At 37.6% G+C, this 25,797-nt stretch overlaps 1 protein-coding gene across 1 annotated transcript in view; it reads left to right on the forward strand.

Annotated features, from left to right (window-relative positions):
• p3h2 (prolyl 3-hydroxylase 2) overlaps positions 1-24,611 on the forward strand; it is a 60,962-nt gene extending 36,351 nt beyond the window's left edge. The window contains exons 2-15 of the mRNA XM_067416112.1: positions 54-206; positions 1,371-1,560; positions 6,262-6,393; positions 7,099-7,226; positions 9,681-9,770; positions 11,539-11,579; positions 11,660-11,751; positions 12,139-12,266; positions 12,410-12,505; positions 12,916-13,066; positions 14,838-14,955; positions 16,451-16,526; positions 16,602-16,742; positions 23,486-24,611. Coding sequence (XP_067272213.1) covers positions 54-206; positions 1,371-1,560; positions 6,262-6,393; positions 7,099-7,226; positions 9,681-9,770; positions 11,539-11,579; positions 11,660-11,751; positions 12,139-12,266; positions 12,410-12,505; positions 12,916-13,066; positions 14,838-14,955; positions 16,451-16,526; positions 16,602-16,742; positions 23,486-23,578 — 1,629 coding nt within the window. The 3' untranslated portion in view covers positions 23,579-24,611. The remainder of the gene's footprint in view (positions 1-53; positions 207-1,370; positions 1,561-6,261; positions 6,394-7,098; positions 7,227-9,680; positions 9,771-11,538; positions 11,580-11,659; positions 11,752-12,138; positions 12,267-12,409; positions 12,506-12,915; positions 13,067-14,837; positions 14,956-16,450; positions 16,527-16,601; positions 16,743-23,485) is intronic.
• Positions 24,612-25,797: the final 1,186 nt, after the last annotated feature.

Below are 25,797 nucleotides of genomic sequence, written 5' to 3' on the forward strand. Positions count from 1 at the left end.
CCTCCAGAGTTCATTTTTTAAAAATGTTTCTGTGTTCTCTTTGTTTGAAACAGCTTGGACAACTGGACAAAGCTGTGTCTGCTGCTCATACATATTTCCAGGCCAACCCTGAGCATGTGGAGATGGGCGAGGACCTGGAGCAGTACAAAGCCCATACGGGTGTAAAAGAGGAACACCTAATTGACCGGGAATCCCGCCCACATCAGGTGAGTGACTGATGACCACAATTACAAGTGATGCACCGAAATTCATTTTTTTACCTGTTTATTCCCCGCCAATAACCAAAAGCAGTATTAAAGGTTATTTAAAGGAATAGTTGAACCATTTAGTCAGTAGTCTTCGTTTACTTACCATCAAGTTCCAAACCTGTATAAATTTCTTTCTTCTGCTGAAAACAAAAGATTATATTTTGAAGAATATCAAATAGTTGATGAACCCACATTAACTTGCATAATGTTTTGTTCCCTAATATAGAAAGTCAATGGGGTCCATCAACTGTTTAGTGAAATATCTTCTTTTGTGTTCCGCAGAAGAAAGAACGTTTAGAACAACTTGAAGTTGATTAAATGACAGACTTTGCTGGACTAAACTTTTAACAATCAATGTTTAAATAAATTGCATTTAAATGCAACGTTTTAAAATAAATATATTAATCTTTAAATGAAAAATAAACATTTTAACTGTGGTAACAAATAGTTTTCGTGACAGAGTTGTTCAAACATACATTAAATAATGAAGACAACAGAAACACAATATAGTGCATATATTTATCAAAATGCTCCTCTAAAGAGTTATGGATGTTGAATAGCTTTCCTGAGGTAAATGTACTGTAATGTGACATTGTTTACAAGACGTTTTATTGACGTCTTGCCGTGGTTGAAACACTGATTGAGCGATTACATGAGACATCATACATTTCAGTAAGTTGTACTGTCTCTTTCAACATACCTTCTGATGTTCATTCATGTTTATTTCATGCTATAACTTGTATTAAAGATGAAGAGATGATCGGTTCACATGATCAGTTCTTTGTTTCAAATTAAAAATAACAAGTTGTGCGAAGTAACAATAAACGATTATTGGATCAAATAATACATTAAGTTTAATAAAGTTTTTCACAAATATCAACTGTGCAAAGAATAAACTAAAAGATCTTGGTTCATCAAAATGAAGATGAAACGACAAATCATCCCTCCAAATCTGTTTCGGCTGAAACCAAAAATGAATGCTCGTTCAAATAGTTTCAGTTGCTGAAATTTTGGTGCATCACTACCAATGCCACAGCTTGATGGTTCTTGAACGTAGAAAAATACCTTACAAGGCCTGAAACACCAAGTTTGGTATCATGAAGTGCGTCCTTGTATTTACAGAGAGCTTTTTTTGCTGGGGTGAAGCTGTATGACAAAGGCAAGTACGAAGACTCTGTGACACTCTTTGAAGAGGCTCTGACTGAGTACTACCGTGCCGATGTGGAGTGTCGGGCTCTCTGTGAAGGGCCGCAGCATTTCGAAGAGCAGGATCGTGTCTTGTACAAATACAACCTCTACGAGCTAATCTCAGGTACAGATGCTTTTGTACTCAAAAGCTTTTTGAGCTGCTTCCTCTTAATGTGGTAAAGCCATCATCCGCGGTCTTTAGAAGATTCTGGGAATTTTCCGTTTTCAAGTGGTTATTTGGGACTTTCCATTATGGATATCATGTCTTTAGAGCTATTTGTGTTTCCAGATATTGAGATCTTCCTGTTCTCTGACCTCTGTGTAAGTCTTTTATGAGTAGGCATGTGCCTGACCTTTTTTTCTGCAGTATAATCTGTTTTTGTTGTGTCTGACAGGCAGTTCATGATAGTACAACAATAAGCAGCTATAAAGAGTGACATATGGTTGCCCTATACAATGTTAAAATTCATCTTAAAAAGATTCTTTGGATCAAAGATGAATTCACCGTTTTATTTTTGTTATAATTAATCAATACTGAAGCAGCTCACTTTAACTTTAGCCTTTTAAGTCACACTAGGAAAACAGGCTTATGCATGTTTACGTATGATAAACATGCAAAACACAAGCCATGTTTTGTCTGCATTGCATTCCTGCTGAAAACCAGACTGCTGTTTTGAAATTCAGCGATAGGCCACATGCATTCCAACTGAGATTGAATATTAGGTTACACTTTATTTTAAGGTGTAGTTACTGTCTTTAAATAGTACTACTGAGTAATATTAATTGACTATATATACTCACTATAGAGTTAAAGTTTAGGTTTAGTTTAGGGTTAGTTATTTATAGTTTATCAGTGTTTTTTTTTTTTATTACAACCAACATTGACAAAATCAGCATATTTTAATGATTTTATGAAGAATCGTGTGACACTGAAGGCTGGAGTAATGATGCTAAAAATCCAGCAATGATCACAGGAATAAATGACGTTTTAAAATATAAAAACAGCATTTTAAAACTGTAGTAATATTTTAATCAAATAAATGCAGCTTTGGTGAGCAAAGGGATTTCAAACATTTCAAAAACATTTTACTGGCCTCAAAGTTTTTAAACTGTAGTTTATTTCATTTATCATAGTTATCATATATTTATATTATATGCACTACCCAGTTATTTACATAACTCGCAATGCTAGCTGATTTTAGTTCAATTTCAGTTAAATTGCTGCAATAGTAGTGTGAAGGGCGCAAAAGGACATCTTTTAATCATAAAAGTCAAACGGCGAGTCATAATTCAACAACACTTATATCATAACATCCCCCCAACATTTGGCTTACAAAACAATGCATTAAGCTGCCATATTAGATCTTATTTATTGCTGATTTCATGCTGTTGATAAAGGAAGGATGTGAAAAACTAGCATGATTGACATGAGTTTATGACCTAAATGTGGAAAACATTTTGAGGAAGACTGAAGAATTGGCCAGTCGTGAGAAGACTTGTTCTTCACAGGATTTGTCAGTGTTTCTGACGTTAGCTGCAGGGGGTTTTGTGCATGATGGCATTTCTCAGAGTTCACCAAGGAATCCCTGGAAAATATTCAGAATAATGTAACTGACATTTTCTGTCAGTTCTGTGATTTATTGGCCGTGTGATGATGCCCATTTGAAAGCATGTGTATTTATGTTTTTTGATAGCCTGAGGACACATTGGCCCTCATTTATCAATCTTGCGTAGAAACTGGTGTATATGTTGGCGTAAGATTATGCTTACACTCCTCTCACCGCCTGATTTATGAAGCTGTGCGCACCTCTGCAATCCAGGTGTACGCAATACTTGCCCTTGATAAATGCGGCGGCTGAAAACGATCGTCATTAGAATAACACGCCCCTATATATTCAAGTCTCCGCCTCCCCCACGCCCTCATTTTACGCCATGGACAAACAGAAGACGGCAAAGAAGCGAAACTTCTCCGACGTGGAGATCGGGCGCGCTCAATCATCTCACTAGTCCACTAGTCAGGGCACTGATTAGGACATAAGTCAATGGGCTGACTCCCTGATCACTGCGATATTGAGATGATTGAGACGCGCGCCCATCGAGATCACCAGGGAAGTGGAAAAAAACCGAAATTGTTTTATTTGGGAGTTTAAAGAGTGGAATTAAAGGCACCTACAAAAACAAAATATGGACACAAATAACGAGTAGCCTACTGTTAAAGGGGTACTTCAGCGCTGGGAAGATGAATCTGTATTTAAACTGGGTCATCAATGCAGTAGAAATGTGAAATTATTTTTGAATTTGGTGTCTTCTAGACTGAGAAAAGACAGAAAATGTATTTTTGTCCCATGGGGATGAAAGACTACAATTCCCAGAATGCTTCGCTGCCCTGTGAGGCCATTCCCAACGCCAACAACTTCATTACAGTGACTGAGTTAGAGGAGATACTACAATTAAAAACTGAACGTGTCTGTTCAATATAATGAGTGAGTCACCGCGCGAGTCTCACAGCACTGAGCACTGACTGCACGACTGATGAGAGCTGAGGTAATCGCGACTACATTCGCGGCATACATTCACAACGCGAGTTCACTCTGGCACGTTTCAGTTCATGCCTTTGCAAGCTTAACTTTCATAGAAATGAATTTGAGAAGTTAAAAGACTTACATTGCTCACCATAGCTCCGTTTAAATGATCCTGTCTGCAAGCTGAGCTCTCCCTGCAAGCTGAGTGTAATCTCCCATCCCCCAATGCCGGATTCAAAACATGCGGAAATGGCTCCCTCTGCTGGCTGTAGTCTTTAGCCTCTGGGCAAACATTCCTCCTATGATGCAAAAATCGTCATTTTGCATCATAGGAGGAATTTTTCCAGAAATAAAATGCATAAATCTCTCGTCTCAGGGAGATATGAGAGGGGAAAGCACAATAATTTGAATATTCTCCAGGGTTTCTACTGATACAAAGCCATATGCTAATCGCTGAAGTAACCCTTTAATAGTGTGGAGGTTGAGAAGCGCACTCCAGCAGTTTAAAGCTGTTTGGATGATAAATTACCATCACTGCATTATTTTACAGCACGTTTTGAAAAAATTAGCATTTAATTTCGTATCACGGCACATGTATTGGGGTGTACAATAGTGATATGTGATGTGGAGTAAGATTCATTCACATTAATAATTACTTGACAATTTGTAAGATTCTTCTTTTTATTATTATGATTATTATTCTTAATGACGCTTGTTATTTAGAAGAAGAATGTCGTTTTTATTGATTTTATTATTATTTAAAAGAAGAAGGTCATTTTTATTATTTTGTCAGTCTGAATTATTGTAGTCCCAGTCCGTGCGCAGCTGCCGGGCCTGAACCGTCAGGTAAAGCGCACAGGCTCGCGACTGGAGGAATACATGCCTACAAATCAAACGCTTTGGTAAAGTCACAAAAATTAAACATTGACGTTCATGTTGCACAAAAATAAACTATGAATGTTGTTTTTGTGGTTTTTAACAGTGGGCCATATAGCATATCTTGTCAGTGCGTTTTGTAGTGTTAGGAATTGCTTTTCTGCGCATTTTCGCTCTAACTCAAACGTGCGTACACCCCCTCCTCAGCTGGCGGAGGATTTGAGCGTGCCGTACGCCAACGTCCATATTGATAAATCTCAAAGTCACCGTGGGTTTGGGTGTACGCAAGGTGTACGCTGGAAATTTGGTGTACGCACTTTTGATAAATGAGGGCCATTGTATTTGGGATTGTGTTTGGGTTTCCAGTAAGCAACAACCCGACTCTGTAACAACTAAGGACTCATTCTTTGCCATATTAACAAAAGGTCTTTTAAAGCAGATGGGCTGGGCTTCTTCACCATTTTTGTCGTCTTTTTTTTTAGGTTATCATTGTTACATTTACAAAAGAAGTCAAGAGCTAGTTACATGCTTTTGTAACTACATGCTCAGAACAAATACGACTAAAGCCTCTCCATCCCATATGTCGGTTAAACCCGTTTTTGATAGATGCTCTAACTCAACTTTTTAGTTTGTGAATCTGTTCCCACTTTCATGTGGAAACACTCTGTCTATCTACCCCACCATGAAAGCCCTTTAAAGTCTTCTCATCTCTCTAATTTAATCTATAACCTTGTCCACATGAAATACACCAGCAGCACCTCAAACGGTTTGACATCTTTGATATGATCCCAGTTAAATGATCTCACTCCATGCACTGGGTCACGTTCTCAACTACAAGATCACGTTCTCAACTACACCAACCACAATTACAGTGTGTTATTAAGCCATTAAAACCAGCCGCAATGCCATTTCTGTTTTTCCACAAGTAAAAGTATACAGCTCAATTTCAAGCATCTGTATATGTGTTGTAACTGGTTCAAGATGGAGAATACAAACCGGCTAATTTGAACTTGAGACCCCAAGGCCACATCCACACGAAGCCAGAGCTTTCCTTAACCAATCTTTTTTCCCTCGTCTCAAGAAATATCTGCATACACACGAAACAGACTAAAAACGATGTCGTATACATGCCAGACCAGTATGTGGTGCTGTAATTCTGCCACTGAGATACACTAAAAACAGAAGGAGCATGCGTGAGACGTGGTTTGATGACATCACATTTTCACAAAATATACTGATTTGCTTTACACATGAGAACACAAGGGTGTCGGTTTCAGATTTATCTCTCTGGGTTTAAACCCATTTTTAAAAAAATAACGGTTTCGGGCTCCCAAAACACTCCCAATACAAAATTTGTACGTATACAGCTTAACATGTCGCGTCTCTGTGTAAACAGAGCCTAAATCATGTGTTACTTTGTCTTCCAGATCATTACACACAGGTTCTTCATTGCGAGCACGAGTGTGTCAGAGATTTGGCCACCCGCCCCGGTCGCCTGTCGCCCATGGAAAACTACCTGCCACTGCATTACGACTATCTGCAGTTTGCTTATTTCCAAGGTAAACATCCAAATATGTCAAAACTCTCTTGAATGTTTCCAAATGTGCTTCAACTCACCTTCACAACTTCTAGTCTCTGACTCTTTGGCCTTGATTTTGTATCTGACCCCAATTCACTTCTTGGACCTTGGACACAACCGACTTCCATCTGTCAAATTTTTACAAATAGCCTGTATTGGAAAGAAAATGTCAATGGTAATTATAATCAAATAAAAGCACCTTGCATATAATTTTGAACTTGACAAAATCTCATTAATCACGAAATTACTCACTCTAAAGGAGAAGGAGAGTCTCATAAATATTTCAGTCTTGATCGATTTCTTCTTGGAAATGTCAATGCTGAACTTTTCACTCCTACCTTGAGAAAATGAGCTCTGATATGAGATATGTTACTTTGACAGTCACTTTATTGTTCATAAAATGGCAAGTTATTCAGGTGTGTGTGCAAATGGTGTTTCTGTTGCATGTCTCGAAGCCGTGTTTCCACTCGCTCAGTCCTGTGGAGTTTGTTCCATTGTGGTCACTGGCCTGGAATGCGAATGTTTCCAAGCACGTAGGTCTCTAAAAGGAAATAAACGTGACTGTGGGAAAAGATGACTCCAAAGAATCTCACACAGGATGAATAATCTCCCAGATGAGCCAAGAAACAGAGCCCCAGTGGCTTCATTAACACTTAATAACTGTTTCTGTTTTCTGTGTGCTCAGCTGGGAGGACTGAAGAGGCGCTGGATTGCGCTTTGACTTACCTCTTATTCCACGAGGGTGAAGAGTTCATGACTGAGAATGTGGAGTATTACAGGGAGGTGCTGGGACATGATGGCCAGACTCGTAAGGTGAGACGCAGCGGTTCAACATTCAGAAAAAATGTAAAACAGGGAATGATGTCACAGAGAGGACCCCTGCAGACCCTCATGCCTGTGTCAAACTCAAGTCTCTTAAAATATCAGTTCATTTGACCTTTTTATGTCATGGCAAGGTTATTTCAGGTTGTAAATTGGCATGTGGTGTGACTACTTAAAAACAAATATTCAAGGATAATTCATGATATTTGTTAAAAAATGTGTACATTTTTGGTATTATTGATATTCTATTATATATTTTTTATTAATACTTTGAATTTGTTTTATTTTTAGTTTAAGTTTTAGTAATTCTTATTGAAGTTAAACTGAATGAAAGTTATAAATGTTGCCTTGACACCAGATGAAATAAAATAAGTTTGAAATATGTTCTTTTTTTCAGTTATAATTTATTATAATTTGAGTGATACAATTATTATTATTATTTAGTTATTATAATTATAACCCATCACTTACGTCTATTCAGGTACAAACAGTGGCAAGGCCACATATTTTAAAGTGAGTGGACCTTGATGAAATAGGATGTGCCAATTTCAAATAAACAGCATAATCTCAAATAACAGCATTTTACAATTAATATTAATTAAATGTGATTTATTGTCAGCTAACCGTTTTAGTTAAACAACGAAATACAGTCATAAATTTAATTAAAACAAGCACAATCCTATGTGTTTTTTTTATTTACAACATCATTGAGCAATGTAGCCAATCACAGACATGTCTGTTGATTTCTTGAACGCAATAGCCAATGAGATATGCAGATGAGTTAGAATTTACTCACCGCTCAAAGCCTCAGATTTTGTCCAGTGCGGAGTTCTGCACGCTCTCAAATCCTCTTATTATAGCAGAGTGTAGACTTTATGTAAACATGAGATGAATTGTGCAGTTTAGACAGCTTCTTGATTATAACGGAAATATTGATGATTGCATAATCTTCGGGATCTAAAGATGAGTGACAGGTTGTTTTTTTTTTGTGATTATAAAGGGAGTGCTCTTTGCATGCATTTTAGTCGATATGTAATCAATTCAGAATTTGAATAAAACTTGTTTTTCATGCTACATTAGCAGCCACGTACATGCCGTAAAGTTTCGGGAGTGGCATCTGCTAAATAAATGTATTTGAGCAATTATTATTTTTATGTATGATGACTGTTTTTTCTCCTTAAAAATATTTTGTCTCTCAATTAATTGAGTGGACCAGCCATCAATTGGACTAGCCATTAACTTGATGGTTACACCACATGACATTTTAAGTCATTAAAGACACATGAAATAAAAACTCACGCCTTCTGTTACACCACACCTTTAAATGTAATACTAAGAGCATGGCAAAAAAAGAAACATTTTTCTTTACTTTTTCTTGGACACTTTTATTTGTCATTGATGCCATTTGAGTCATGATAGTGGAAATTATAGTAATGAACTGTTTTTAGTTGCATCCAATTTGACATTTTATCTACAGATAATAGATTCCCTTTAGTTAATGCTTGTCTTTAAAGTAACCTACCCTACACTAGGGACAGCCCAAATGGAGCAAGTTCAGGTTCTTAACAGTGATAGTTCTTGGACCGCCACTTGCAACGTTTGAACAGATCCAGATCTTGCCGAACTATATCTACAGTATTATGAAATCACACTAGTAGACTTGTTCACCAAGTGCAGAGATTGGAAGGAGGCCATGTGTGCATAAACACATTGGAGCAATCATGACCCTTTAGTGAGTTTGGAATTCGAGATGTACAGTAGTGGCTGCATGCACTCTTCAACCATCCAAAAGAGTTTTTCATTGGAAAACCTGGAAGCTATTAGCACTGTAAAAGGCACGAGTTTGAAAACATCTTTCAATGCAAAATCCTTTAGCTCATAACAGCCGAGTACATTCTTTTCCACTCCAGTGCAGAGTGTTTCCATCTATCTGGATTGGTGCCATGTCTGATTGCCCGATTTCTAGTTCCTCTGGGACCTTGTTAACCCACCACCGAGATACTGTGCTGACAGCATAGTCTTCTCGAACTGGGTAGAAAAGCTTCACCGAAACACCGCAGAGCTCCCTGAAACAATTTGCGAGCCGTTTGCATTCGGAGAATAAGAAGCCGCAAACGCTACCAATGTAACTCTTTCCCTAAAAGGGCACCAAGGCTGCCATTTCATGTGGTCTCAACCACACTTAGAAGCAGCAGACTTTGCTCCAGTTATAACAAGCTGCTTTAAACGAGTGCCAGTGACCCCTAATAAAAAGTCCTGGAGAAATGCCAAGAGAAATCGTGCAGGTTGTGGAACGGGCTTGATTTCAAGCTGAGGCTATGCCGTATAGGCCCCAGGTCATTTTTTATTTTGTCGGGCCACAAATTATAAAAAATTAGGGCCATAATCTTCAACCTAAGGCATGTAGGAAATACAATCATCGTTGCAATGCTTTTTATGCCACAGGAAGCTGAACAGTACCTAAGACGACACAAACAGGAGTCAGACCTGCTCATCATCGGCAGCAATAACATTGGAGTGACCTATACTGAAGGGGTAAGCTCAAAGAATGAGCCAGAAATGGTTCCATAAATACCTTTTTTCTATGCCTGTTTAATATGTAGAGATATAGTCATTTGTAGGTTGATTTCTATAACAGACAAATATATTTGTTTTTCTTAAATTATATTTATTTATGACATGGATTTTATTATGTTAATTCTGTATAAAAAAGTTAGCCAGCATTTTTGATCATTTTCACAACATTTTCATGGGCTCTCAGGATATTTTGTTGTATGAATATCTGAAAATGCAATATATCAAAAGAATAGAGCCCAGAAAAGCTTGATACATTCTTTTTTAACAACCCTTGAATGTGGGAAAGTTTACAAAAAAATTACAAAAAGCAACATTTGGAGCAAAAAGCTGAGAAAATTGCATTTATGTCAAAGACTACATCTGGATCATATTCAGAATTACAATCAAAACACAGATAGACTAGATCGAGTCTATCAACACCCTAATGCTTGCAAAGTCCAATACCTTGTCCTGGGTTCACATTTTATTCGGTAACATTAGTTAATTTATGTTTAATGTTGTTGATATCATTATTTTTTATATGCACATGATTTCATATGATATCGCTTGTTTCTGCATCTTCTCATGTGTTTTGATCAGGAGATTCTGTATTCTTTCAGATTATGTGTCATAGCGCCCTCCTACCATATAATAGTGAAAACGTGGAAAGCCAGAAAATACCATCATTGGTTGGGAAGCATTGTCTCATGTCTCTGTGGAGGGGAAAGAGTTAATATGTTCCTTGAGGGTTTTTTATAATGTTAATAAAGTAGTTTTTTTGTAGCCTGACGAGCCAGACCCACGGAAACACACCGTTTGGCAGGGCTCAATCCGAGGGTTATCTTTCAAAGTCCCTCGGCACACAATAGGATAGCGCTACACCCAACCAGAACAACGAAGAGGAAGCGGAGCTAGCTGATAGATTCAACTTTTGAGCTTTTCGGCAAAACTCTGAACACATCTTCCTTTTTTAAGAAAGACTTCAGTGCCTTTGTTCTTTTTCCAAAGAAAAGCTTAACTCCAAGTTGTATTATATTATAGCATTTTTATAATGGCAGTAAATGGCTGTTTTTGTTTTGAAGTCCATAAAAGTGCATCTATGTATTATAAAAGTTCTCCACATGGCTCTGGGGGGTTAATAAAGGCCTTCTGTTCAAAGCGATTTTTGTGAAAGGAGCACTTTTATGATGGATAGATGCTTTTATGGACTTCAAAAAAAGAAACAACCATTCACTGCCATTATACAAATGCTATAATATTAAATAAATTTTACTCACGATAAAACCAAAACATTTAGCTTGTTAGTCAATGTTCAATTTAATATACTTTAAATAAAGAGGATTATCTCTCTATTTATTGTGCTGCCTTTTTAAAACATGCATAATCTTTTATGTTATGTACTAAAAAATAAATAATACAAAACCCACAGTATAGTTTTTATTGAGGTATGTCTTTTTGAAAACATAATTCTTGAGATCCACTTTACGGTTTGGTTTGTAAATATAGAAGAAATGAAATATCAAAATACTTTTAGGCATAGAGAATGGGCCATACCAGTGAACAAGGACATGTTTTAATCTTGTAACAGCTGTGAGAGGGAACAGGTGCACCAGTAAGAATTGAGATTAAACAACTAACCTACATCGCCCCCTTGTGGTGGGATCATCAACAAGCCCAACTGTCATCATAAAGCCTTAGCTCTTGATGATTAGAAGGTGTTTAATGGACTCTTTATTTTTTTCTTCAGAGCTACTGGAGCAGTTCGGGCGGTAGAGAAGATGCTAACAGGTAGGTGCTCAACTGATATAATAAAGCATAATGAGAATCATTATGTTCAGAGTTTTTAAGTCTTGAATCTGTGTCTTTAGGATTCCTTCTGGGACAGATGGCTGGATGGACTATGTGCCGATATCAGCAAAGAGAAATGTCACACTGTCTATGTTACAAGAGCTACGGGAAGGTGATGTGTTGTTTACACATTTTAAATGATCTGGACATAAAATATTATAACAGGCGAGATAAAGCGGCACACCATAAACATAATTCTAAAAGGGGACCAAAAATATGCTTAAATTAAGTAAGCAGTGAATCCAAATATCAAAATTATTTGCTTCATGAAGCTCTTTTTTTTTACACTACAACAGTTATACGTGACTGTTACAAAATCATAGAGACCTCAAAGCAACAACAAAATTATTTAAAAAAACATGTTTTCATTTAACACAATTTGGACCAACATACTGGTTACAACATAAACTGGTTCAGCAAATTTACATTACAACCATTTCAAGATGTGTCAACATTTGTATTAGTTATTAAAAGTAAACTTGTGTTCACTGGTGTATAGGAGGTCCAGTGCTTTATGAGAATGTAAAAGTTGTACAAAACTCCCACACCCTGAATGGAAGTCAACGGGTGCTTCTCGATGATGTCATCAGTGAGGACCAGTGCTCCGAGCTCAAACTTCTGGCACATGTGAGTGTATCTCCACTATTGCTGCTTGTTTGACCTAATAAGCATTACTGTGCATATTTATAGTAGCATTTCTTATCAGATGACTTTACATTTTAATTCTGTAATTGTAGTTGGGAGTTTTATATGAATATTTTAATTGGCAGAGTGTCACTGCAGCTGGTGATGGTTACAAGGGGAAAATGTCTCCTCACACACCCAATGAGAAATTTGAAGGGGCGACAGTACTGAAAACCTTAAAGGTAAGAACTTCCTTAGTTTTTAACACTGACTGATATTTGTGTTTATAAATAGTGTGCCACATTTTAGCTTGATCACTAGGTTTTGAAACAGCTTTAAAGTCGTTGTGATGAATGAAATGGAAGTTTTGATGGTCTTTTCTTCCCTAATGTATAAAAAATGTAGGTTTAAATTTTTGGGTGAACTATCCCTATAAATGACGATCATGAAGATTCTAAGAATAAAAAAAAAGATTTGCATTGATAAATTATTTATAATAAATACAGCAATATTTCACATTAAAAAAAGTATGAATTGTCCATTTTTATTTCATGTTGACTTTAATCATCATGTGTGTTTTGATTGGAAAGTCATAAATAATTAAAATTCCTGAGTGTAACAATAATTAATTATTCATTATTTAACTTTGCAGTTTGGCTATGAGGGGCGTGTTCCTTTAAAAAGTGCCCGCCTCTTTTATGATGTCAGCGAGAAGGCCAGGCGGATAATTGAGTCATATTTCATGCTAAACTCCACTCTGCATTTCTCATACACGCATCTCGTGTGTAGGACAGCTATATCTGGTACGTCACCTCAGCTCTCAGTTTCGGCCTCAGATTATACTACACATTGCATCATGAAGTATGTTATATATATATCCATTGATGTACAGTCCCTGACAAAAGTCTTGTCGCTTGTGTACAAATTGACCTAAAGTGCCGCTGAAATATATTTCTAATCAAGATATTTTTACAAGAAATGGCTCATTTTAATCCCACCAGCTTTTGTGATAATGTTTCAGTGAAAAACTAAACTTTCAAAAAGTATTCTAATATTCACAGCTTGGTAAAGCCCATTGAGTCAATTTTTGCAAAGACATAAGTGTTGTCACCTTGTCATATGAGCTTCCCCTGTGACTAATAATGGATCAATTAGGTCTCAAGTGTGTATAAAAAGAACCCCAGTACGCTAGACCTTCACATCAACTGCAACTAGACCTCTGCAAACATGCCTAAGATTCACCCTGAGACTAAAGTTTTGATTATCAAGAGGCTGAAGACCAGATCCACTGCTGATGTGGCAGACACCTTCAATGTGTCTCAGCGTCAAGTACAGAGGATAAAAAAAAGATTTGAAGAGACTGGAGACGTTTTTGACAAGCCCAGGTCAGGCAGACCCCGCAAGACAACTGCTCGAGAGGACCGTTTGTTGGCTCGAAAATCCAAGGCCAGCCGATTTTCCACTGCAGCAGAGCTCCACAAGACCTGGTCACCTGAAGTCCCTGTGTCAACCAAAACAGTTTGTCGGATTCTGCCTCGAAATGGCCTCCATGGTCGAATAAGTGCCCAGAAGCCAGCACTAAACAAAATACAATTGAAAAACCGTGTGGCATTTGCCAAGGCCCACAGCCTGCTAAAAGGATGGACGCTGGAAAAGTGGCAGAAGGTGGATTTTCAGATGAATCTTCAGTTGAATTACACCACAGTCACCGCAAATATTGCAGGAGACCTACTGGTGCCCGAATGGATCCGAGATTCACCCAGAAAACAGTGAAGTTTGGTGGCGGAAAAATCATGGTCTGGGGTTACATCCAGTATGGGGGTGTGCGAGAGATATGCAGGATGGAAGGGAACATCAATAGTCTAAAATACCAAGAAATCTTAGCTACCTCTTATATTCCCAGCCATAAAAAAGGCCAAATTCTGCAGCAGGACGGTGATCCATCGCATACTTCCATCTCCACATCAAAGTTCCTCAAGGCGAAGAAGATCAAGATGCTCCAGGATTGGCCAGCCCAGTCACCAGACATGAACATCATTGAGCATATGTGGGGTAGGATGAAAGAGGACGCATGGAAGACGAAACCAAAGAATATTGATGAACTCTGGGAGGCATGCAAGACTGCTTTCTTAGCTATTCCTGATGACTTCATCAATAAATTGAATGAATCCTTGCCAAACCGCATGGATGCAGTCCTTCAAGCTCATGGAAGTCATACAAGATATTACATTTGGATCTCACAGCGCCACAACTTAATTTGCTGACATATTTTTGTATTTGCAGTAAATTTGTTACATTTCTGTATAGGCGACAAAACTTTTGTCTTGCCAAAATTTGACCTTTCTATCTTGATAAATATTTCTTCTGTGAAAATGATTCATTTCAGTACATTAAACATCATTTGGGAGGGTTTTAGCTTTTCATATGAGCTATTTCTAACACAAATTGATTAATTAAAAGTCAGGTTAATATCAGGTATTTCTAGAAAATAGATAAGCGACAAGACTTTTGTCAGGGACTGTACATATATTTAGTAAACATTCTTCTTTAATTTATATTTAAATATTTTACTAGGTCAGCAGGATTACAGAAACGACCTTAGTCACCCAATACATGCTGACAACTGTCTCCTGGACCCAGAAGCGAACGAGTGCTGGAAAGAGCCGCCCGCTTACACCTACAGAGACTACAGGTAAGAAGCAGGGATGGAAATTAGCACCCGCCACCAGCCAAATGCGGGTGATTTTGAGCTGTGGCGGGTAAACTCGCTTCACCTACCGGCCACCGTGGCGGGTAAATAAAAATAGCATGCTGTTTCCCCTCTTTGTAAGCTTTGTTCAATGCATGCGAGTGCGGCCGTATGTCCGAAAATGACCAGTCGTTTTCGCCGTCATTACCCGGATGTAGTGCCACAAGACGCGAATACGAACTCGCGCGCGCTGAAAGAAGATCCGTCACTGCGCATCATCCGAGAGCGCGCACTCGTCTCACAGCGCGCAAATATTGAGTTCTCTTTTAAGTCTTGCGCTTAAATGGACAAACTCTCACACAAAAAGTATGTCAACATGTCCATCTTGATTAGTATCCAAGCAGAGATCGTCTGAATATGCCTCAAGTGAACGTTATACAGTCGAGAAAGAAGAGCATATCCCTGCACTAGGTCTTAAAGGGGCAGTCGCCTTTACTACTGTCTGTTTAATGTCAAACAAAAGGACATCACTCACTGCTCTTGAATAGCTTTTGTAAGTTTAATAAGGATTAATCTTTAATTTAAACAGTTAAAATATGCAGTTATTTTACATTTGATTACTTTATTTAATTTCTGTACCTTTCTGCAGGCCATTAGGCCTGTACATTAGCTATTATTAAATGTACACGAGTGAGGTCAAGTTAAACATTTTAGTTTGAATTGTATTTTATACTGTGGATTGTTGCAATGTGCTAAATAAATATTTGCATAATTTGTAATTGATTAATATTTGAAACTTTAATATTAATTTATGCAATCGCAATGCCTTGATTTTTAGAAAAGTTACACAGTCATAGCATTAGCCATAAATGCAATGGTACTAATAGTTGGCATTAATTTCTTTTGGTGTTTCGGTTTCGGCCAAGAATTTTTATTTCTGTGCATCCCTATTCCCTACTGACAATGTTCTGCTCGGTGTGTCGTCAACACGCTTCAGAAGATGCCAAAACTAATAGTTTCATTGTTGGGACTAAAAACCTAAAACTGGAAGCCATAAAAGATCACGAATCATCCAAATGCCACATCCAGGTAAAAAAAAAAGCACACAGAGCCCTTCACATTTAATGAAATGTATATCAGTTCATGTTTTGTGTGTGTATAAGAGAGAAAGAGAATGTCAGTATTTCATTGAGATTTGAGATTAAATAAACAGCTTAAGTATTGTAGAGCTTGTAGTATTAATTTTTCACGTGCAGTTACACATTGTCGGTTAAAAACAAGAAAGTGGCTGGTAAAAACATGGAGTGGCTGGTAGATTTTGAAATCCACCAGCCACAGTGGCCGGTGGACAAAAAAGTTAATTTCCATCCCTGGTAAGAAGTAGTCAAGTGTTAAAACGGCAAGTTGGGTAATTTACAGGAAGTTGCGTACTTCAACATTAAACAATATGGTTGATAAAATAACAAATATCTTTCCCCTGTTTTTTTCTGTCATTCAGTGCTCTGTTGTATCTGAACGGTGATTTTGATGGTGGAGAGTTCATCTTTACAGAAATGGATGCCAAAACAGTTACTGTAAGTAAAAGTAATAGCATTTTGCTAATCTGTCTGGTAGAGTTTATCATTTAAAAGCTCTGTTTCCTGTTGCAGGCCTCAGTGAAACCCAGATGCGGGCGGATGGTTGGGTTCTCATCTGGCGGCGAGAATCCACACGGTGTGCGTGCGGTCACTAGGGGGCAGCGATGCGCTGTGGCGCTCTGGTTCACTTTAGACCCCCTCTACAGGGAGCTGGTGAGAACACTTGTTACGTTTGTGGTAGAGGTGACTTTTACTGTTAAATTTAGGTTTTAATAATGCTTACGATATAAAATGAACATGGTTGCATATCGTTGTTCAGGTCACTAAATCTATATGTAGTTGGAAATTAAGTGCAAGTGGAATTTTCCACAGTACGTCAGGCAAGTCCTTTAAGTTGCCCACCGAGAGAGAAGTGTTATAGCCACCTGTGAGACTTGTCAAACCACCAAACCACTTCCTGTTCTCACAACACAGTAACATGATGCCCATCATGTTCATAGACACAAATCACACGCGTAATTAAGCCCTTTCGGCCTGGAGTATTTATTTCCCCCGATAGTGAACCCTGACCACTTTCAATGACTAAATACCTGAATTGTACTGCATACGACTATGATACACTAATATAGGGGTCATATTATAAGAAATAAAATTTTTCCTGGATTTTTTAAAAATAAAATTGTACTATGAAAACTTCTGTAAGAGTTCAAAACATCCAAAGCATTTATAAAAACTGAAGAAACAAAAAGTAATTGTAATAAAATACTTGGATATCTGATGTTTAAACTTAAAACTTAAAAAAAAAAAAAAAAAAAAAAACATGTGCCTGAACATCAGTGGTGAGGTGATGAGGAAGTATAAGTTCTGCATATACTTCTGAAGTAACCAAGCATTCAAAGAGAGCAAGATTATTTAACCTGGTCCCTGATTATAAATATAGTCCTGAACAAAATCTTAAGACCAGGGGATTCATTGCAAGTTTTACACTATTCACACTAGTGGATCATAACCGGGTTGTAAGTGCTGATTCAAAATGCCAAAAGAAGAAACAGGAGCAAGAGACAAAAAATAGAGAGTAGGCAATTTATTGAAAGCTGCATTTAAACTCAACGGTAAATTTGCTGTTCATCAGCTGATCAAACGTTTAAGACCATGGCCATAAAAAGGTCAAATCTGCACAAAAATATGGCTTTCATGTCATTGTCCTTCAAGCAGTCATATTGTCAAGATCTCCTGATGGCAAAGGCAAAAAGGCTTTCTCTCTTTGAACGTAGCAGGATTGTTGAGCTGCACAAGCAAGGCCTTTCGTAACACGCCATCGCTGCTGAGGTTGGACGCAGTAAGACAGTTATTTTACATTTCTTAAAAAATCCTGAGAGTTATGGGACAAAAAAAGTCAAGTGGTAGACCCAAAAAGATTTCACCTGCACTGAGCCGCAGGATCTGACGGGTTGTCCGTGAAGACACAGGTCGATCCTCAACCCAAATTAAGGCCCTTACTGATGCTGACTGCAGCCCAATAACCATAAGACGTCATCTGCTAGAGAAGGGCTTCAAAAAACGTCTTCAAAGGCCACGTCTCCTCCCACGACACAAACTTGCCCGTTTAGAATTTGCAAGGGAGCACCAAATTTGGGACATTGAAAAGTGGAAGAAAATTTTATTCTCTGACGAGATTTTTTTTTAACCTGGATGGTCCTGATGGCTTCCAACGTTACTGGCATGACAAGGAGATTCCGCCTGAGATGTTTTCTACGCGGCACAGTGGAGGAGGCTCCATCATTATCTGGGGTGCTTTTTCCTTCAATGGGAAAATGGAGCTTCAGGTTGTGCAGGGGCGTCAAACGGCGACTGGCTATGTGGATCTGTTGCAGCGGGCATCCCTCTTGACCGAGGGCCCCCATCTGTGCGGTAATGACTGGGTCTTTCAACAGGACTACGCTGCAATTCAAAAAGCCCGCCTGACGAAGGACTTCTTCCAGGAGAATAACGTTGCTCTTTTGGACTATCCTGCGTGTTCCCCTGATCTAAATCCCATTGAGAACATTTGGGATGGATGGCAAGGGAAGTTTACAAAAATGGACGTCAGTTCCAGACCGTGGATGCCCTTCATGAAGCCATCTTCACCACATGGAGCAACGTTCCCACCAGCCTCCTGGAAACAGTCGCATCAAGCATGCCGAAACAAGTTTTTGAAGTGGTCAACAAGAACGGTGGGGCTACTCACTACTGAGTCCTTTTTTGACACTTTTAGTACTGCGTTTATAAAATAAAAGTTGTGCGTTTATTTTTGGGCTATGGTCTTAAACTTTTGATCAGCTGATGAACGGCCTGTTTAAGTTTAAATGCAGTTTTCAATAAATTGCCTAATCTCAATTTTTTGTCTCTTGCTCCTGTTTCTTCTTTTGGCATTTTGAAGCAGCACTTACAACCCGGTTATGATCCACTAGTGCGAAATGTGTAAAACTTACAATGAATCCCCTGCTCTTAAGATTTTGTTCAGTAGTGTATATATATATATATATATATATATATATATATATATATATATATATATATATATATATATATATATATATATATATATATATATATATATATATATTAGGGATGGGCATTTTCCCAAAATATTGTATTCGAATATTTGGGCTCATAAAAATCGAATATTCGAATATTCGTTTATTTAAATTAGGTATTTTGAGAAAATGAGAGAGATGTTTTTCTTTTTTTCTCTAAACATGTCGTCACCATTTCTGAACAAGCTTATGATTAGGCAATGTACACAACACGCTTACGTTATATCTTAAGGTTTTTAAAACATTAAACAGTGTGTAAAAAAATGCCTAAAGAACAAAAGCATTATAAGCTCAAGGAGCACGAGCGCAGAGCGCGTCAGTTAGCGTGACGTACACACACACACACACACACACACACACACACACACACACACACACACGTCAATAGGCTATAGCCTACCCTACCGACCTGTGTGTGTGTGTTTGATATGGCTGATGTGTTTACTTTGTATTGTTTCACATTTTCATGTAGAGAGAAACTATAATATTATTGGATTATGATATTATTCTCGGGTGAGAAAATGCGCCACTGACAGGCGTTGCGGAGACAAAGATAACGGTTAAGTGAAGTTTGAGTGAAGAACTTTGTGTTTTCTGTTCATAAACCCTCAAAGAACTTTAAAGGAAGCATTTGTCTCGAGATCATTTTGCTATCATAAGTTATCTCACTCTCACTCGGGGTACAGATGAGCTTACCTGCACTCCTGAGCAGTGATCGCTCATTCCACTGGTGTTTGGATTTCATGTGATTCTCGTTTGTGGTGGTGATATTATTATAACTCAGTTTCAGTAATTGATTTCATCAAAAGTAACTCCATTTTGTAACAGCATTTTAAATTTTCATCGAAGTAACGTTAATTCCAAACATTGCGAGGCAGACGACGACATTGTGATCAAATGCACTTAACTTATTAACCTGCTCCACAACGCCACCCAGTGGATTGAGATATAACTGCGAGATTTAGAGGGATTTCTCATGGATGCACTGTGCAGCCAGTTGCTTGTGACTTTTTATTTTATGTCATCCTACTTTTATTACTTTATTTTACCTTACCTTATTTGTGTTGAAAGAAATATTTTTGTAAATGTTTTAACTTCATCACAACTTAATGTTACCCTTTCATTGTTATTTATGTTTAATTTTCAATGGTTCCAGTTGGGAGTTCCTACCAATTGTTGTAGGTGGGGCCTTAATTAGTGGCGCACCTTAGGATCCGTTATCGCTTCCTCTTTAAGCGTTCGCGCTCAGTCTGACTGTGAATACAGACGGGGAAGTGCGGCGTGAGACAGTAGGCCTTCCAGTGTGTGTGTTTTCTAATTTTGCTCCAACCTACTTTTTCTTTAAAGTAAATAAATGTACATCCTTCATCTCATCCATGTTTGGCTGTCCTTCTGTCCTGAGGGTACCACTTGATATCTGCCACAACTGCATTCACTGCCAGCCAATTAACAAAATAAAATTCGAATAGTATTTTTAGTTTTCGAATGTTAATTACAGATCGAATATTCGACTATTCGAATATTCGTGCACACCCCTAATATATATATATATATATATATATATATATATATATATATATATATATATATATATATATATATATATACAGTCATAGTCAAAATTGTTGGTACCCCTGGTAAATATAACCAAATTTGGCATAATAATCAGCAAAATAATCAGCATTGTAAATCCTTTTTATCTTTTATTTTAAAAAAATCACAAAAATCAAACCTTTCATTTAAGTAAAATAATTGAAAATGGGGGGTAAATCACATTATGAAATGTTCTGATCTGCAGCAAAAGCTTGTTGAGCTTCACAAAATAGAAAGCAGCTGTAGGAAAATAGCTAAAGCATTGAAAATCCCCATTTCCACCATCAGGGCAATAATTAAGAAGCTCCATTTAACTAAAGAGGTTACAAATCTGCCTGAAAGAGGACGTGTGTGTATATTGTCCTAATGCACGGCAAAGAGGAACGTTTGAGTGGACAATGACTCTCCACGGATCACAGATGGAGAATCGCAGAGATTAGTTGAGTCTTGGGGCCAGAAAGCCAAAAAAAAAAAAATCAAACAACCCCTACATCACCACATGTTGTTTGGGAGGGATTCAAGAAAAATCCTCCTCGCTCATCCATAAACAAACTCCAGCATATTCAGTTGTCAGACACGACTGGAAAGTCAAAAGGGACCTGGTTCTGTGGTCAGATGAAACTATAAAATAGTTTTTGGCAGCAAATCTACCAGATTGGTTTGGTGCAAACAGGGATAAAAAAAGTACCCCATGCCCACGGCTAAAAATACCACTGGATCTTTAATGTTGTGGGCCTATTTATTTGCTGGAGGTCCTGGACATCTTTTTCAGATACACTGTATCCTGGATTCTAGCAAATACCAAAAGATAAAAAATCTAAACCTGATGGATTCTGCTAGAAATCTTATAATGGGCCGGGATTGGATCTCCCATCAGGACAACGATCCAAAACAAACACCAAAATCTACACACAAATGTGTCACTGAGCACAAAATGAAGCTTCTGCCATGACCGTCCCAGTTTCCTGACCTGAACCCTATAGGAGATGTGTGGCTGAACTGAAGAGAAGCAGGACCAACATAGATTTGGGATGGTGTCAGTATGGAGGAATGGTCTCTGGTCTCTTCCAGGTGTTCTCCAAACTCCTCAGGCATTATAGAAGAAGACTCAAAGCTGTTATCTTGGGAAAAGGAGGTTGCAGAAAGTATTTAATAAAAGGGTACCAACAATTGTGGCCAATGTGTTTTGGAGAAAAGCATTTATTTCATAATGTGATTGTGAAATCACCCCCCCCCCCCCCCCCCCACACACACACAAAATCAGATAGTAGTAACACGTTAAAAATCAAAGCATTTCTGCTTGAAAAAGGCTTGGTTTACCACAGCTAGTACCCACAGCTAGGCATTTTCGGAAGAGCGCTTGGCATCCACAGCTGTCTAAAAATGCTTTGGTGGACGCCATGAATTTAATATTATTTATAAGGTATATGGCCAATTAGCCTTTTGCATTCATGCAATATACTCAAGCCAAACCTGCTAAAGGAATCCAGAAGATTCCACAGTGTTATTGGACATGTAATTTATGTAATTGTAATTTATACAGGCTGGGATTATGCTAATTGTGAATGAGCATGCGCACCCTATTTACAAATGATGGAATTCATTAACACAAACACAATTAAAGGGTTAGTTCTACTATTAATTACTCACCCTCATGTCGTTCCAAACCTGTAAGACATATTAAGATATTATTCATGAAATCTGAAAGCTTTCTGACCCCTGATAGACTGCAATGTGATTACCACTACACACAGTGCAGCGCTGCAGTGTGTTTGCTACGTGAACAGTGGAGGAGACTGACATGGAAGGGAAGAAACTGTTGAATAAAGTTGTTTTGTAGTTGTTTATAAAAAGTATTATCATTGCTTCAAAACAAAATAGGTGCTGTATGTATGTTTTTGACTATACTAAAGCATAAAAATACCATAATGTGTTCTAGATATCTAGGAAACATGCTGAGTTCACATACTCATTTCTCTGAAAACAAACAAACTGGGTCAGAGATTGCAGATTCTACCCGACCTAAAAAGCTCTATAATATCCATCTTAAAATATACAAAAGCACATTAAAACTCGGATAAATCATCTCATCAACTTGCAGTGTGTAAGTCTCCTTGACTTTCATTGTCAATTGCGTTCATTCCCGTTTCGTGTCTTCAAACTGGCAGCCCCTTTAATGTAAAAACTCTCGTTTATTATCTTTCCGGGCCTTGAAAGTGTTAGTAACATTGCTATCTATGTTGGGGGATCAGAAAGCTCTCAGATTTCATCAAAATATCTTCATTTGTTTTCTGAAGATGAATGAAGGACTTGCGGTTTGCGGCATGTTTGGATGAACTAACCCTTTAACAATCAAATCTGATGTTTAAGAAGCATTTGTGAATCCAGAGGAGTGTTTTCGGGATGGTCCATTTTCACGCCCCAATTACTCCATGTCCACGTCCTTTCTCATGGCGTCCTCAAGGCGCTGTTCTCTGTCCTTTTCTATTTATTTGCTGCCCCTATGTACATACTGAATAAATGCATGCATATATGTGCTGCATATATATTGGTATCTTGTTGCCATGTCTTACATAATGATTTTTCTGTAGAGCAAACCTTGAGCTTGAGAAAGGCACTTTATAAATAAATAAAAATAAGAGCATAATAAAATTTAAATTACAGTTTCATTTTACCTTTAAAAATATTGGATAATTGTTTAATTCAAAGGTTCAGAGTAAATAATGATAAAAATCTGTTCTAACATTAAAAAATGCTAAAGAAAATCTGTTTTAAATTAAATTCCAGGAGAGGCTTCAAGCAGATGAGGTGGTTCAAACCCTGGATAATCAGCACATGTGGGATCACGGCCTGCATATAAACCCAAAAGACGAGTTATAGTCCATCAGCCAATGGAAGAGAAAGCACAGGGTTCATGTCAATACCTATTTATTTAATGATCAGAATGATTTTATTTTTTTACTGTGTTATTTTGTTTTATTTTGTTTCTGACTGTTTGTGAGAATTGTATTATTATATAATACTTGTGCACCCCAGTTCACAGTTGCTAATTTAATAACTTTCAAGTTAACATGAAATCAAAAACGAATCATTCAGGTTATTCCGTGTTATTTCCATTCTGGTATTGAACGCACTTTTTATGATCCAATGTTTTTTTGTGTGTGTGTGTGTGTGTTTTTTTTGGGGGTGTGAATATCTTTTTATATTCACTTTTAAAAAATAAGTATGAAAGTATGGTTTAACTTTCATTTTATTGAATAAAACGCAGCATCCATACTACCAAAGAGTGAACTGACACTGTACAACAATATACATACATTCTTAATAGCTGTTTTAGATTCATTTTATATTCAAGATTATTTAACTAGACATAATCCAAGTTACCTAATGAAACAGACTATGAAAAATGAAGATTTGCACAGTTATATACTTACTGTACACTCTTCTGTGATATTAACATACAGTAGCTGACATTTTTTTCAATAGTGCACTGTGATTTCTTTCACATTGTGACACCACAATGCTTTCAGAAGAGTTAATTTATACTGTTTACAATTGAACTGACTCGAGCTATGATGTAGTTTGATCATAGACGTCTATGATAGCAAGCGTCAGCATTTGATATTAGGAACCTTTTTAATAAAAGATGCTATTTGTTCCTGTTTCAAGGAATTTGAACTTAAATGTGGCATATTAATTGTCCTTTCCTTTCAAATTCATTGACTCTTGTCACTCTTATCTCTGTGGATAGTTGAAATGTGCTTTGCGCACTTGCCTCAGCTCTTGTTGAATTTGAATTAGGACGATGGTCACGTTTTCTCACTGATATTTAATTACATGAGTATTTAAGTCTGTTTTATGTATTGCACAATGATGTTTGCGATATGTATTTTAAATTAAAGACTGAATTATACTTATTTGTGTCCTTGACTTGCATATAGACCTGTCGCGATTTGTCGATACAATCGACTGTGTCGACGTTGATAATTAGTCGACATCAATATTTTTAGTTGACTGGGTAAGTTGGGTACGATATCAAATGATATTAGTACCAGAACTTTAAAAATGACAGCACTCTAACAAGAGCAGTATTTCTTAATTTTCGTCTATGTGTGACAGCTTCCACCGTTCACAACAGAAGCGCTTGCATTAGAAAAGGAAGTAAAGTGCCTCACGACGCGGCCGGACCTGCTCGCACTGCCGGACTCTGACCTAGATATCCAGTTAGGCTTTTTTCGTAAATTACATTTGGAAATTAGTCCACCGGAAGCTAGACATCTTACTATATAACGTGTTATATGGATACTTTGTCTGTGCAGCTCTTAAAGGGCCAGACCTAATATTCTGTGTGATTTAATGTTCATTAAACAACAAAAAGAAAATTGAAAATCACCCCATGCTTGACTTTAAAGGTGCCCTAGAATGAAAAATTGAATTAACCTTGCCATAGTGAAATAATAAACTTTAGTACATGAACATCACATACTGTAAGTCTCAAAAACCATTGCCCCCTACTTCTTATATAAATCTTGTGCATGAAAAACACCACAGAAAAATAAGTGATTCTCAACATAACGCCATCTGTGACGCAATCGCTGGGACCATTAATATATACGCCCCCAACATTTGCATAAGTCCAAACATGTTAATTGTCATGCGTAACTGATGGAGCTGAATCATCAGGACTGCAGGTAAACAAGCAAAAACGGCAGCTCTAATGGACACAAATGTCATGTTCCAGGCTGTGCAGGGCGCGTGAGGACTTTTTTTACCCTTCCCACAGACAAAAAATGTCAACAGTCATGGTTGATGTTTATAATCGGATACCACAACAATTTAATTCAAGATCGTTCGTTTGCCCGGCCCATTTCAAGCAAGCTTCGCTCATGCGTCTTAAACTGAAGAAAGTGGAAATTACAACTGTATTCCTGCAAGTAGAGCTGGGCGATAAAAAGATGACGATAATTATCACGGTATAATTTTACTTGATAAAACGATAACAACAGTTTGATAAATTCTCGATAAATGCACGCGCTGTTGTTTACAGTCAGTGACTGTCAGGCTTGGAGGATCGTTCACCACACAGGATTTCATTCTTA

The sequence above is a fragment of the Pseudorasbora parva genome, chromosome 14 (assembly GCF_024679245.1).
Source record: "Pseudorasbora parva isolate DD20220531a chromosome 14, ASM2467924v1, whole genome shotgun sequence".
NCBI lineage: Eukaryota > Metazoa > Chordata > Actinopteri > Cypriniformes > Gobionidae > Pseudorasbora > Pseudorasbora parva.